The 15,260-nt window shown below is 39.3% G+C and overlaps 1 protein-coding gene across 1 annotated transcript in view; it reads left to right on the top strand.

The window, feature by feature from the left end:
* ITPRID2 (ITPR interacting domain containing 2) overlaps window positions 1-15,260 on the top strand; it is a 42,790-nt gene that overhangs the window by 5,739 nt on the left and 21,791 nt on the right. The window contains exons 2-8 of the mRNA XM_078871125.1: window positions 3,540-3,791; window positions 6,194-6,239; window positions 6,490-6,527; window positions 7,132-7,191; window positions 8,963-9,008; window positions 9,832-9,936; window positions 12,849-13,051. Of these exons, the coding sequence (XP_078727251.1) occupies window positions 3,611-3,791; window positions 6,194-6,239; window positions 6,490-6,527; window positions 7,132-7,191; window positions 8,963-9,008; window positions 9,832-9,936; window positions 12,849-13,051 (679 nt within the window). The 5' untranslated portion in view covers window positions 3,540-3,610. The remainder of the gene's footprint in view (window positions 1-3,539; window positions 3,792-6,193; window positions 6,240-6,489; window positions 6,528-7,131; window positions 7,192-8,962; window positions 9,009-9,831; window positions 9,937-12,848; window positions 13,052-15,260) is intronic.

Raw genomic sequence — 15,260 nt, 5'->3', positions numbered from 1 at the left:
TAAGAAAGCGAGTCGAATATTGGTTATGGTTTTACCAAATGAATAAGTTTCAAGTTTATTTTGTTTAACCAGGTGAGAGCTCTAGAGACCATGATGAGTCACCTTTGCAAGAGTGACGAGGTCACCAAAATGACAAAGGAAAAAACAAACACGACAAATATATACATGAAGTCGCATGTTTAAAGTACTGTAGATTTCTATTGTAATTAAAAAAAAAGTTCTGTACTGTATTCATATTGTGGGTCCTTGACCCCCATTTTTAATAAAGGAACATACGTAAGTATAATTTTGTGTAAGCTTTCACAATACATTTTTACAAAACGGTACTGAATGGCCACATGAAATTGCAGCGTGGGTTTTAATGGCCCGCTTCTCTATGGAGCTGCTTTTTGTCATCATCGTACTCCATGAAAACGTGACTTCCTGTTGGTGCAGGCCAGAAAATAGGCACGTCTTTCATCACGTATCTGTGTAGAATGACCAGATGGTGTTAATGTAGAGCTCGGGCAACAACTGACACGTTATTGCTTGTTGCTTCTGTGGCATAGTAAAGCAGAGGCACTGTTTTTATTGCTGAAGTTGTGCAACTGCTTGCTATTTTTATAATTGTGGTCAGCGGTTTGTAACGAATGGGAATCGTTGTTGTAACCTTGGCCACACATGGATGCTAACCTCATGATTTGTATTTTAATCTTGCTCTGAACAAGGAGTTTCAACTATTAACGTTTTGGAGATCTGATTAAATGTGCAGTACATTATGCATCGTTTGCAATGGGTCAGCCTGTGGGCTATTCCTGGCCAGTTTTTTTTACAGTAACATTTTTTTTAAGTTGGAAAACTGTCCACCAATATATAGATTGAGTCTTATCAGCAGATGAAGGCTCGTTAAACATAATGCTGCTGGTTTGCTTTTATGTGTGTCATGGGGCCCAGTCAGCACTAAACAATGGCAAAAAGGCCTTAACTTGTGCCACCACCATGTAGGATTATGGCTAATAATTTACACAAATTATCACGTGTAATATTGCCTTTAACCCTCTGATGGTGCATAATGAGTTTTATTTTCATACATTTTGCAGTTGAGTTACAGTTATGAAGTATTTTGAAAATTAACAAGAGCTTAGAAAGATTTGCCCATTTTGGGATGTTTTCATGTTATGCTCTATATAACAGGGAATGCATTCTGGCTCGCTTGTATAATGTGTCTTAGTTACATGCCTTGTACTGTTTGAGTGTAGTACACTGAGCAAAAGAGATGCGTTTTCTGAGGAATGTGAAATGCTAGAATATTGCCTGCCCAGCTTGTGGGTAGAAGAGGAAGCCGTCTGAGTGAGATACGGCACTGTGGGTTTGGGCAGATGGGTGTGGGTGGGTTTGGCCTGCAAAGGCCATGTTTTTGTGACCATTTTCCTTGTGCATGTGTATGGCATAGATAATCAATTCCAACCCGACACTGGAATCCCTCATGGGTGTGTTGGCATCTTCAGCGTTTAATAAATAAAAATATAGAACTGTATATTTTAATAAAGTTACTTATAAAAGGTGTTTCGTTTTAATTTCAGTACTTTGAAGCTGTGAATTGACGACAGTCTACCAGCTGGTATAAAGAGTGATTGGATTGTCCATTTCAATTGGTTTTAAATTAAACCCTCGCATCTGCATAGCAACTTAATAGTTACTGTTGCATAGCTGTGGATTTAATTTTGATTTAATAGGTGCAGGAGTGACAGTTTTGTTAAGTCTAACTATTTACTGCTCTCCTGTATATACGTTCCTTTTGATGATATTGCATTTGTAGCTTCCTTTTGCGTGTGGTTATTAATACAGCTTTGGCATTCGGAAACATTGCCAATGAGAGCACCACTTGGAATATAAACATTTCCAAGTAAAAATGTAGCTGCCTCCCTGTAGAAACTTTAAAACCGCACAATAGTGCCAGTCAGTTTTGCGTGCTTGCAGGCAGCATGCTTTGACATCAGGGCAAATGTCTGATCGTGTTTCCCTCTACATCTGTATTTCTTTGCACTTTGAAATTAATGCTTACCTTGTAACATTATACAAATTATATTTAAATATGGTGCTCATTTTGCACGTATGCCTGACTTGTGTCATTAGTGGAGGGTGTAAGGAGATATTAAATGCCGTTATGGAATAATTATTTTTGTAACATTTTTGGTGATTAAAATTTGTTTTTCTCTTTGCGTTTTATTTGGAAATTCGTAAGCAGTGTTTTTTAAATATGCATTTAATTTCCTCTTTTCCATAATGCTATAACAATTGTGCTGTTGGCCTCGTCAGGATGGATAATTCATTCGGCGCTCTCGCGGTGCAGTGAAATCATCACCCCGTTTTGGAGAATTGTCTGAAACGAGATATCCTTGAATTGGTTCTGAAATTGATGCAATGGACTTATCCAAATTAGGTGGCATAACTTTCTTACCCATGTTACGACGGGGATAAATCTTAATCGCACGAGTCAATCCGTTACTTTAAATTTTCAGATTGAATATAGCCAAATCAAGTATAATACCAAATGTACTGTTTTTGTGTGCAAGTCATTGTTTGACCAGACACAGATGACCACGTTACTATATGTAACAGTTTTAATCATGATTGGCTCCCCAGATTCTAACCCAGGATTTTAGCATTGTCAAAATTTGCACTCTGACCTCTAAGTCATCCAATGAAAGAAAACCAAATTATATCTCGAGTCATTTTAATTATACACAGTAACTGGATTAGTGCATTTGCCACCGAGGCAGAGTGCCCTGCCCCAATCATTTGTTAATTCCGTGTTCTCAAACAGGAGATGTTGAGGCACTTTGCCATTACTCATCTCTCTCTCTCTCGGGTATGGATCTGAATTTACTCGCAACTATAAATCGATGTCTCGTTTGTAAATCCAGCTGCTTGCTTCGGAGGACAGCGAGTGGCAATACCACGTGTGCTCTGAGAATGCTATCGGTGGACACGAGTTCATGATGTGTTCCACTATTTTATGCGGTGTGCTGCAGTCACATTTGAGTGGAGTAAGTGATTATACCTGCCGTGGCCAGTGTCGTCCATTGCTTGCCGGGCAGTGACCTTTCCGATTGGCTGGATGGTGGGATCCACCTTTAATTTGGATGATGGTATTCTCTCAATTTTTCCGCTACCAATCGTTGATGCCGCCCAGTATGTGACGGAGTCTTTCCGCAGTGTCTTTCCACAATATACCAGAATGGCTGACATATACACTGCTCATAGAGTCGAATAAGAGCATGTGCTAATGCAACCATCGCTACCCCCACCGGTTTGTATAAAAGTTGAATGCCACCTTTAGTCCTTGAAAGAGAATGGGTGAAGTGTACTGAGCGATTGCTCTTGATGAACAAATGATGAGTGGCAACTTGGTGGTTGTATGACCCTTCACCCGGCTCGGTCTGATTCCTGTCTGCGATTTCCTCAGGTTGGGCAGGTTGATATCACTGTTTGTTTGGACTGTCTTGTCACCGTCTAAAGGGGCTACCCTTGATTTTATTATTCCGCTTCTGTTTTAGTGCAGGAAAAACGATTGTCCCTGGCACTGCTGAGCAACGGGACTGCCGGAAGTGGCAATTGAGGCCTCAACATGGAGGAAGTTGGGAGGCCTACTCTTAATAAAGCCAGTCCAGCCAAAGACAGGAGAGCAGCATTTGTTGCAAGCAAGTCGCTACACAAAACCGAGGTCGGTGAAGAAGAGGTTTTGGAAGAAGTCGACGCTTGCCAAGTTGCAGAGAAGAATCTTAGCAATGGCTGGACCCAGAAACCTGGTGAGTAAAACAGAAATAAAGCAGTTGTGTTTTGCTCAAATTGAATAATTAGCACGGATACACAATGTTCATATTTTCATTGTTTGAGTAATGCAGATCGTAAATAAAATTTGAATTTTGAATATGCCATATTTAGAGATCTCATGTGAGCCTGGTTGAATACATTCCACAACTGTGTGTGTACCACACAAACTAATAACATTCAGAGGTACGTAAGGGATCGATTAACCTGTTTGTATTGCTGGAGAATTATATTTATGGAATAAAAATAGTGGTTTCTAAATTGCTGCTGGCTGAAGACCCTAATTAGATATTCCAAGAATTTGGTGACTTGGTAATTAAAATGCAATTTATCTTGACTTATGCCAAGTTTGGTTCATGATTACTGCATTAGCTTGTGCCACTGTTTAAAAGGAACACTTAATTGTTGAGGGATCTGCCCTGTTACTTGTTTTGTGGGATGTTTACTATTTATGGTGGTCATGTGGCTGTTGAAATGCTCTTGCCAAAAGTGGTATTGTTTATAACATAAAACAAGCACAGTTAATTTGCGTGGTATTAAGTGTTGAGATTAATTACTTTAATAAGTACTCCATAGTTCCATACGCAAGTGTCATTTACATTCCTTTGACATTGAATTGATAAACAGGCAAGTGGTAAGAGTTGAATCTAGATGCACACATTTTGTCATCGTATAAATATGCATGATTTTACAATCTACTGTATCTTGAGTGAAGTGATAGCGCTAATACAGCTATTGTACAAATGAACGTTTAGAGGATCTTGAATACATGCACACTGTAGTTACATGCCCGTTATTGTTTTTAAAAAAATCCCGTTTAATTTACATTTCATCATTCTTCTAGTTTTTTGTGTTTTATTATCGGCTAACTGCATTTCCAGTTTACAAACCTCACCCAGGCTGGTGCTTTTCCTTTGTTTGTTTCCAGGATGGCCACAGCCCTAACTCTCAGTTTGTGGTATTTCATACAAATGGTTTCTCATTGCTTTGAGACCTTTTTGTGAACCACCATGAACCAAAATAGCTTGTCAGTTGCACAAATCATTTATAATCACTCCTTAACATTTAAGGCAACTGTTATTTTGGGGTAGAGGAGTGTTGGTTATGCACCTGAAGTACTCGTGATGGATGGTTTGAATAAAACAATAGCCCCATGTAAAACTGTTGTAGTTTGAAAACTGTTGTAGTTTTACAAAGGAATACCGATTTCGATTATGAAGTATACACATTACAGTGCTTTTTAATTTGTACAGGGTGTCCCATATTTAGATTTATTTTTACTAACATATACACCTTAATAGCAGTCCTCAATGAACTGTATAACCTTTCACAGCTGAAATTGTGGCTGTTCTATGGCATTGTAAGGCAACTTGGAAAAGCCATAAACTAGTTTCCCCTTAATCTGGTTTAATCAGTAGACCCAGGCACGATTTATTTTGACCTTATAAACTCACCGAGCAAATGGACCACAGTTGGATTTACATCAGGGATGAAAAACTTTGAGTATTTGGAAACTAGTTTGTTGACGTCCAAATATCAGCAAGAGACCAACATTTTTCTGCTAGTCGGTCTATTTCCGTATGATATTTTTCAGGTTCTGCAGAAATCTTGGTAAATCTAATGCAATAACACAAACGAGCGTAACATTCTTAGGACTTTCACCAAATCACCAGGAATGCACACTGTTGTTCATAGCTTGGACACCGAGCAGGGTTGAGCCTGGATTAGTGCTTCAATGTTGGACTGCTATCATTTAAACCAGGTGTTAAAGCGTGCAGCGGTGCTGTGGTGGGTAACCAGAGGGGGGTCCGTTGAACAACATTTCTTGTTTTTATTATTTTTCTATCTACGGGACTTTACAGTAAGACCCAAAGAGTATGAATTCCTGCAGTCATGAAAGCTTTTAAGTCAAGGTTTATTTCTTGTTTTGTTTTACCTGTACGTCCTATGCACCCATGTGTCTATGCTGGCAGCCCTCAACCCACACCAGCCACAGTGGGGAGGTGTGAACAAATATTCCCCGCCACTTGCAGGGCGATACGAGGTCATCATCCAACAGTGGATTGACAACAAGGCTGTGCATGTCAATTCTTACACGGGTTGTTTGATTTGTTTTAGTAAGCATCTTGATAATATTTAAAATGGCTGAACTGACGTGGCCCTTAACATGTATTTTATTTCAAGTAAGAATTGGTACTATATGCTGCTTCGTTGAGACGTTCACAATTCTGCAGTGTGAAAGAAATGTGAGCCCTGTCCCTTGGGGGTAATAATAAAATTGAATCGTTGTCCTTCAGCAGAGTAAGTTAGAGCTCATGATTAGGTAATGTGTTATCACACCAACGCAGTAATATGATTCCTTGTGGTTCTTATTACGCAGAGAACCTCAGCAGTCACTCTGTGGAAAATTGGCTCACAAACTGCGTGTGAGTACCCCTTCTTACTCTTTTTTTTCACGTTCGTGTTGCGTGCTTGCATTCTCATTTGTGTGCGCTTACAATTTATGGTTGAAATGAGGCGATGTATACGCTGTTTTGTCGAAGAAGCATGTGACCTAAGGCTTTAACAGGTGGAATTTGTCGGAAATCATAAATCCCTAATAGAAATTGTACATGGAGTGGTCGAGATTTTGAGAACGGAGCATTAACTGTCCATTATGGTGTTATTTTTTTGAAGGCCGACTGGAGATAAAAATGGAAACGCTGCCCAGAAAGGTACAGATTTGAAATGCTTGTTAAGTGCATTAGCGTACATTATGCAGATCTAGCTGCGTGACTTTTGGTAGACTGCTCTGCTTGGAATAGGAAGGGTTTCGAGTTCAAATGGTGATCTGTATGCAAGTCGGTCCATCCTCTCTTGCGAGTCGTCGATTGAATGAGTACTCCTTTATCGAACGTGTTTTAACGCTATGCAAGTCTTTAGAAAGACTGGCTCCTGCCACAGCCGTAGGGAATTTCTACCACTGGCCTCAGGTTCACAAATTAAGATGAGTGCCACTCCATTGCTTGTTTGAGCAGGGAGATGAGGGCTTTTTCACTTGACATTTTTTAAACAACAAAATTGCACGTTCATACTGTGTATAACCAAATGGCAAGTTTTAACTGCTTCACTGAATTGAACTCAAAAAGAGAACAGAAAAACTCAACTCCTTTCTGGTTCTTCAAGGGCATGCATTGTTGCCTCTGTAATCCTCACACCTTGCTACACCACCTGAAAAATATATTTATTTTATTGCTGTACTGTATTTGGCAAGGTTGTGGTTTTGTGGTGCTTTATGGGTGTTCCAAACTAATAACTTAATCAATTACTGGTGTGCAGGTGCCAACCAGCTCAAACCTGGCAGCAACATTGAAGACGATCTGTTGCTTGGAGCGGAAGGTATATACTCTTCACACAATTGTATCTAATTGACAAGTCGTAGAATAAAATGAGAGGATTTGGGATTGCATAGCATTTGTAATTATGTTAATAATGTTGCTAATTGTTATGCAAAGCAGATGTTCATTTCAAAAAAAAAATAGCAAATGGTTAAAGGGCCTGGGAATTTTTTTTTAAAGATGCTTAGCTTTAGCTGTAAAATACCTATCAAGTTAAAAACAGGTGCTCTTGCAACACTTCCTTTTGTAATAAGGAATGTGTTTTCACCTCCCGTTTAGTGATTCATATACTATGTTCAACCTTCAACTTACGACTTGTTGTATTTGTTAACCTTATAAATAAACAATAGCAATACATTTTAACTTAAAGCTTTCGTGACTGCTGGAATTAATATTCTTTGGGTCTTTCGGTAAAAAACACAATAGCAATGTCGTGTGTTTATTTGCAACAATAAGAGACGTAAAGAACCTGGGAATACAATCTTCAAGCGACCTGACAAATGATCGCAGCGACCCCCAACTGTAATCTGGAGAGAGACAGGAAAGAGTGAGAAGAACAGGAGAAAACAAAGATAAAAGAGCAATATTAACTTTTACAAGTTTTTTTTGTATCATCAAGTGAGCTGTTAGGCTGCTGTGTAGTAAGATTCACTGAATCCGTACTACTGCAGATTTTAGGACTGCTGCTGCAATTCTCGAGATATAAAACTTTAATCACTTTCACAGTAATGTTGTCTGTAATGCTGCAAATGTTAATATTTGTAACGTATCCTGATGGTGATGAATGGATCGCGCAATTGACACGACTTTCCGTGTAATAACCGTGTCGGTGGTTATGGGATTTCCTGGACTCTTTACCGACGACAGCTTCTAAAACCATGAGCCAGATTGGAAGTTTTCCAGTCATTTTAGACGTGTGCACTATGCAACAACTTAATATACATCTGTCTGGTGAGCATGTGTGAGTACAGAATTGTAGGATGGAGTGAGGTGTGAGAACTAGAGTTGGCATGTGCATCCATGCCGTCTTAAAAAATATTCTAATGGGTTTCCCTTCGTCGCTAAATGGAACACATTTTACACAGTCGTGCTGCTGGTAATTGTGAATATAGCATTGCATTCTTAGCACATAATCGCAATAGGTGTATTGTTCAACAGGTGTATACAGCTGTTGTCCAAGGTGAATGTATATTTATGAATGAACTGCTTTTGTAAAATGTGAGCACCACTGCCTCAATCGTTTTCGGAATGTTGTAAAGTCTGCTTTTAGGTTTGCGTTTGTTCGTACAGAGTTTATTTACACACTCGCTTGCAAATCCAAAGAAATGTTCCCTTTTATTTAAAGTAGTGTCCGTATTTATGTGCAAGATGTGTTTGTGTATTTTTAAACATTGTTTATTAGTAAGACATGCGAAGCCATATATAATTAGACATTTCGCTGCAGAAAATGCAGTGGGATGAGGACGAGGATTTTGAGGTGGAATTTGGTAAATACCAGTTGAGGAAGCCAAAAACCTCAAACTGTCCCACTTTGTTTTACCAATGCAGGCGGCTTTGTACAAAGCATCCCTGTTGGCTGGGTTTTCCACATTTAAATGCCTGGCGGAAGACCTCCATGTCCTTGATTTTAGAAGGAATTGAGGATTTGACACCACAGGCTTTAATTAACGGTGCTGTCTTGGAGCACTCTATCTCCATTTTTTTATCATTGTCTGGTGATGTTTTCTGCACTTTTTCTGCGTAATGATGTTGACTTTTTTTTTCATATTCAGCCCAAAATCTCTGTGGAAGCAAGGCCATTAACAGAGTGCTTAACAGGTAGGGTTACCATTGTATTCTTGCTTTCATTGAAAGTAATGGAATTGATAACCCCTTTGTGTAATGGAACACAGTCTGTAAATGTGTAATCGGGTATGGTGTTTGGGTGTTAAATATTATGTTAGCAGTTGGAATGTTGCCTTTATCTTAATGGAAAGTAAAGAAAAGACTCTTAAGAATCAATGATTTATTAAACAAGACAAACAACCCCAAAGCAAAAACTTTTGCTGTAATTTTCACCACTAAAAAAACTGATGCTATACATATACTTGTATAAAAATATAAAAAAAACAAATCACGTGCAAAGTAATGTACAATGATATCCTGTTTTTTAGCTTGTCTTATTGCATTACACTTTAGTTCTGGTCTCCCAGGTTACATTCTTGACCAACCATAACATCATTAGTAATGTGTATCTGAACTTCGTTGAGTACCTACGATGTGCCAACATCCTCAACTTTGAGACCAAGGCGATTACCACATAACCACAAAGTCTGTGCTGTTTTAGCCTTAATTAGCTGCTCGCTGACGGAACAAACCTTAATAGACGACACAAATTAAGGTGTTCTTTTGTGTGTGTGCGCGCGTGGCTGGTGGGGAGTTTTCGCGTGTGCTACGAACCCGGTGACCCGAGTTCATGCCCGCTCACGGCTTACCAGTGACGATTACCTGAAATCGGTCCTGGGCCTCCCCAATGTCGACTGGCCATCCATCCCCTCGTGTACCGTGCCGTCCTTCATAGGTACTTGCTAACAGCACTTCCCCAAACATCTGTTAAGGCTATGGGGGGGGGGGGGATCTTTGTCTCTTTTTGTGGTAACAGTGGAGAAAGAGTGCTTGATCTACCTAAAACCAACAAAAAGAAGGTGGGGTTTCACAACATGGGCCAGAGCTTCAATTCCTCGAGCTCTGGAAACACCATCTCAAGGTGAGGTACCTCTGCAGAGTTCTCCACGAGGCCTTCCGTGCTCTGTCTTGGGAGTTGGCAAGCAGCAGTGACGTGCATCAAGTTGAGATGCTTATTGCTGAAATGCAGTACTCGTTTTATAATGGCATTGACCTATTATTTTAGATGTCCATTTCTAGAGCTATTTGGGCTAATACCGACTAAATGTCCTTTTTACAGATGCCATATTTAGCCAATTTCGTATTAAATGCAGATTCTACTTTGCATACACATTTTCTGCAGCGTATGTGTTTGGTTTTTTTAGTATAAAACTGCTATGTTTGATAACAGTTTATATGAAAAAATGTACATCACACCGTGTACTATAACACAATGCTTGGAGCTCGAAGGCGTGTAGGGTCTTCCCTAAAACCTCCTTAGTGTTGTGAATCTGAAATGAGATCTTCCTTCCTTCCTGGCCACCTGGAACCCAATTCTGCCAAGCTTGGGGAAAACAATGGGGGTATTGATGAAATGTCTTCTCAATGCATAAATCAAAAAACGTAGTCTAATGAAGTGTCTCAAGAGTATATTAGTTTTTTTTTTAAATCCTTTATATTAAGTTTGCTTGCGTGCTTGCTTGCTTAGGACCGTGCAAATCTTTCGGTCGTTTTTTAACCCACTTCCCGTGATCCAATCGAGCTGACATTTTCCACACAGACTCGTTGTGCCAGACAATTATTGTTCGTGAAAAAAAATTCCCAAAATGTTACACTTTTTAGGCAAAAAAAAAATTATTTTACATATATTCAAATAGAACGCATTCATGGCTTTGGCTGAACGTCAGAGTGTAAGAGCCCAGAGCGTAACCCCTCTACAGGCCGTGGCGGAGTAGCGCAGTTGGTAGCGCCCTCGCTTCCCATGCCAAAGGTCGCGGGATCGATCCCCACGTCCTCCACAGGCGAATATATTTTTAAATCCTTTATATTAAGTTCGCTGCCACGCATATAAAGGATTTATAGTGAAAAACTTAGTTTTTACGGGTTATGCTTATTTATCTTTCCAAACAACTGGGCAGCAGGAAATACCCACATTCTCAAATTCATAAAGTAGCCTAAAACCATTGATTCATTAACATTTCTTAAGTTTTTATTTTTACAATGGGAGCATGTGCACTGTAGCACACTTTTTAGTGGTTAATTTTCATACATCGGTGTGGCTTTGTAATTAAAGCACTTTGACACACAATTGCAAGGTTGTGAATTCAAGCCTTCATTCTTCTCTCACCGATAAAATTATTATTTATGACGAATCAACTTGCCCTGACCATAGGGATGTGAAATTCCTGCCACTGTTCAAGGCTTTAAATGGCCGATGAACACTGCTCCACATTCTTTAGAGCAGAATGCCAATTTGACATTTAGAGTTTTTTACCACTATAATTTATGCTGTAAAATAACCATTGGGCCACAACATAAATTATTTGTGCCAAATCGTATCGGACTTGAAGTGTATCAACCATTTAGTGGGAATCGAACCATTTGAGCTGGCTGAATTGAAATCTCTAGCCACTGGGACACCCAGTCTCGGAGTCTAATTGTGTTTGTCCTTTTTTGTTTGTATGGTCACTCGGGCTACCTGTTTTGAGGGTCATTGCAATGTTTTTTACCAAATAGTTTTAATTTTAATTTTATATTATCTTGCAGCAAATCCGTTAAACAAAAATGTGGAACCATGTTTGTACCCTCGGGGGTTTCTGTGACCCCTCTGGACAATAGCCTCCTTCATACCATTGTACATGTGTTCTTGATGCCATTGAGGTTACTTAGAGTTACTTGCAGTTCTGCCCAGAACAGTCACACAGTGAATTACAGCACCGAGTGAAGTCATTCACTATCCTTTGCTCTGAAGTTTTTTGTTTTACAGTTTGACTGATATTGTAAAAAACCGTGTTTTTGGGTAGAAAACTGTAGCATGATTTGTGGGATTTAGGATTTCTGTTTTGAGAGAAACAAGATTATTGTCTAACTGTAGCTATTATTTACAGACTGCAATACTGACCATAAATAAGTATCATCAGAGTATAATTTACCCTGAAGAGTAGGGCTCTCCAATTGCCATAATAACTTTCAGATAATAATATTCAAACTGATTAAAAAGGTCGGTTACGTTTAGAAATAGTAAATCGATTAGGAATGGCAGCTTTAAATTCCTAAAAAAAATGTTTTCCAAAAATAGTGTGCCGAAATTTCAGGGCTCGTTTTTCAGTGTCTCCAAAGTCTGCGGACAACAAATTTATCCTAGCTCAAGAAGAAAGGACAAATGCATGGATTAACAAATGTCGCAAACTTTGAAGATGATCATAGGCGCAACCTGGAATTACTGTAGAATTATGTAGTGGCATTGGTGCCAGTGTTCTGAAAAGATTAATGGTACACATTTTGGATGTGTAGAAATGTATGTGTGTAACTACTGATAAAGTTATTTCGCACGAAGCACGTTTACACGTATTTGTTGGGTGAAATCTTCTATTGGTCTGGTGATGCTGCATGAGACGATCAAAGGTGTCTCTGTTGGATTGCGGGTGGTTTACTTGGAGTAACATTTATGAAAAAGTCCGCACTGTTCCTGTGTCATTGACCAAATTCAACCATTGTAAATTACCCTTCAACTAAATTACAAAACCTCTGACCCAACCCAATCTTGGATGTTGTATTGCGAATCCTCTGCTGAACTGGGAGTACAGATATGCTCTCTCCATGTTAATAATAAAGGAACACTGATGTGAGGAGATAGACATCAGCAGTCCATTGTGTAAGTAGTGTCCTGTAAACAACTGTAATAAGTGGTCTGTTAAAGACCAAGTGCTTGTTGTGTTTTTTTTCAGTCAATGTTGTTTGATGCAAACAGTGAAGCTTTACACGAAAGTAATCATGTTCTCCTTACCCTGCCAGTGTGTGCGAGCTCTTAGACCTGTGCGAGGAGAACCCGGAGGAGATCCTTTACAACCTGGGATTTGGTCATGACGAGCCGGATATTGCGAGCAAAATCCCTCCGCGTTTTTTCTCTGCACCGTCACAGGCCACAGGCATCGACTTCAGAGTATTCCTGCAGTGCCAGCTCTTGCGTATGGATCGTGAGAATCCAACCCTGGCCAGTAAGTGTGCATGGAAATGGCTTGCAGCTTAAATATAATATGTATAATTATATTTATATCAGACAATTACTTGAAAAATGTTATTTAAGTAGGGATGATATGGATGTATTTAAATATATGTATCCTAAGTTGCGAATCGTTTTTTATGGCGGAATTTAAAATTGTAATAACATCCTCGGTTGCCTTAATGTTTTTCTATCATCCCCATGCAATGTCAATCGAAACCAGGAATAAAAACTAATTGGATCCAAATACCATCGTGCCTGGCCAATGTAGAATAAGAGAAGGCAATTGACTTGGTAGAAATTGATGCAGTCGTCCAAATCAATGCCACGTGGCATGAAGTATTTAGAAATCCTAAAACCTTTTACAAACTGTTATAATTACACGGACTAGATGAAGAAAGTTTGTGACATGAACTGAATTATTTGCGTAATAAGGTGGAGCAGTGGCACTGGATGGCACACTGCTCTAGGAACCTGCCAGTCATTTTTATTTCCGACCACGGCTAGCATCAGTTGTGAGTGCCATTTAAACCACCACCTTGGTGCTCCCCCGTCACCAGAGCCTACTTACCAGTAGCATGTCGAAGTATGGTCAAACAACTCGCATGTTAAACAATGAGGAGGAGAGGCCTTCGTCCAGCAGTGGATTGATTGACAAAAGGGCTGTAGATGACTTTTTTCTATTATTTATTCATCATAAAAAAAATTGTCACGTTAAGCAACTTCGTGTGCTTTTGTTGACGTTTGACCTGAAATGTTTCTTTAATTTAATGCAATCCATTGATTTGCCAGCCCCACAGTGACACCACCAATGCATCGCTGCTATCAGCATGTGTATCGTATTGATTTCCAAGTACAGTTATTTAATTTAGAGTGAAGTAAAATGTGGAACCCAGTGGTTTTCTGAAGAGTTTGTATGTGTGTGGGGACTTGTTTGTTTGTGTGGCTGTTACGATTGGGATGATTTACCCCCCCCCTCAACAATTTTACAAATTGCTACAAATCAGGGCTGTAGTTAGATTATTATTTTTTACCATTGTCGTCAGTTGTACCGCCTCAAGTGGCTCCAGTGGTGTCTTTAACCCATGACATGCAACATATATGAATAAGTTCCAATTAATTTTCACTTCCACCACAATACATATTTTTGTAAGTGTAAGAATCTCTTCGTTACCGAATCGGCACATCGTGCCATCCCGGGTTGATATAGACAATACTATATGCATGAGTGTGCTTCCAAACATGCGTATCTTAGCATCAGAAGTATGAATGATGATAATATGTGAATTAATGAAAATGCTGTCTATATGATGTGTGCTAGCCACTAAACATACATGAGCTGCCTGCCTAAGCTCAAAATTATGTCGAATGAGGGGAAATGTGGACAGTCCGTACAACCGTACGTTTGGTTGAGGGCCACATGTAATGGATTTTGTTGGCACAACAAACACACTGGTAACTGGGCATTAAAACCCTTTGCCTTTGTAGATTACAATATATTTTTTGCATGTCCAATGATTTGTGATGTTTCTTTTATAAAAGACATTACAAATTTGTTACGTTAATTAATGTTCGGCAACATCGGGATTATCTTTTAAAGCGCCTGGTGTAAATAATATGATTTAAAGCTTGTAAAATCTGGCATGCACCACACTTGCGTGCTTGGTATTTCAAGCATTGTTTTATTTAAGGTATTTTTTTTTTAGCTTGGCCAATTTTTTTTTATCGAAACTATGATAACCTCTATAAATGGTTAATTAAAAATCGCAAGTTGTAATGTTAAATCGTGGAATGCACATTGTATTCTGGGCTGTGGGTGTGTGGTCGGATGGACCTTGGTCAGAAATATTTTCAACATTACGTAACACGAGCCGTCCCGCGTTTTATGAACAAACCATTTTCCATATAAAGCAGAATTTTTCCTCAAATGTGACATTTTATGGTATTTTCTATGTAGCTATGTCACTTGAGAGGAAAGTAGAATACTCTGTTTAAGGTGACTGACCTTTTATTGAAGAATATGGGTTTGAAGCACTGTCCCAAACAATTACCTATTTTATTGAGCATTCGGCACGGTAGTTGGCACGCTGCACTGAGCCCGGTGGCCTGAATTAAATTCTCATCCACCGCTGACAGAAGTGGCGAGGTAAAACCTTGAAGTCATTCCGGGAATCCCTTCACCGACTCACTCTGAACAGTGTGGT

Source organism: Lampetra fluviatilis, chromosome 2, assembly GCF_964198595.1.
Source record: "Lampetra fluviatilis chromosome 2, kcLamFluv1.1, whole genome shotgun sequence".
Lineage (NCBI taxonomy): Eukaryota > Metazoa > Chordata > Hyperoartia > Petromyzontiformes > Petromyzontidae > Lampetra > Lampetra fluviatilis.
Note: the sequence above shows the minus strand (reverse complement) of the source record. Positions and strands in the feature narration are given on the sequence as shown.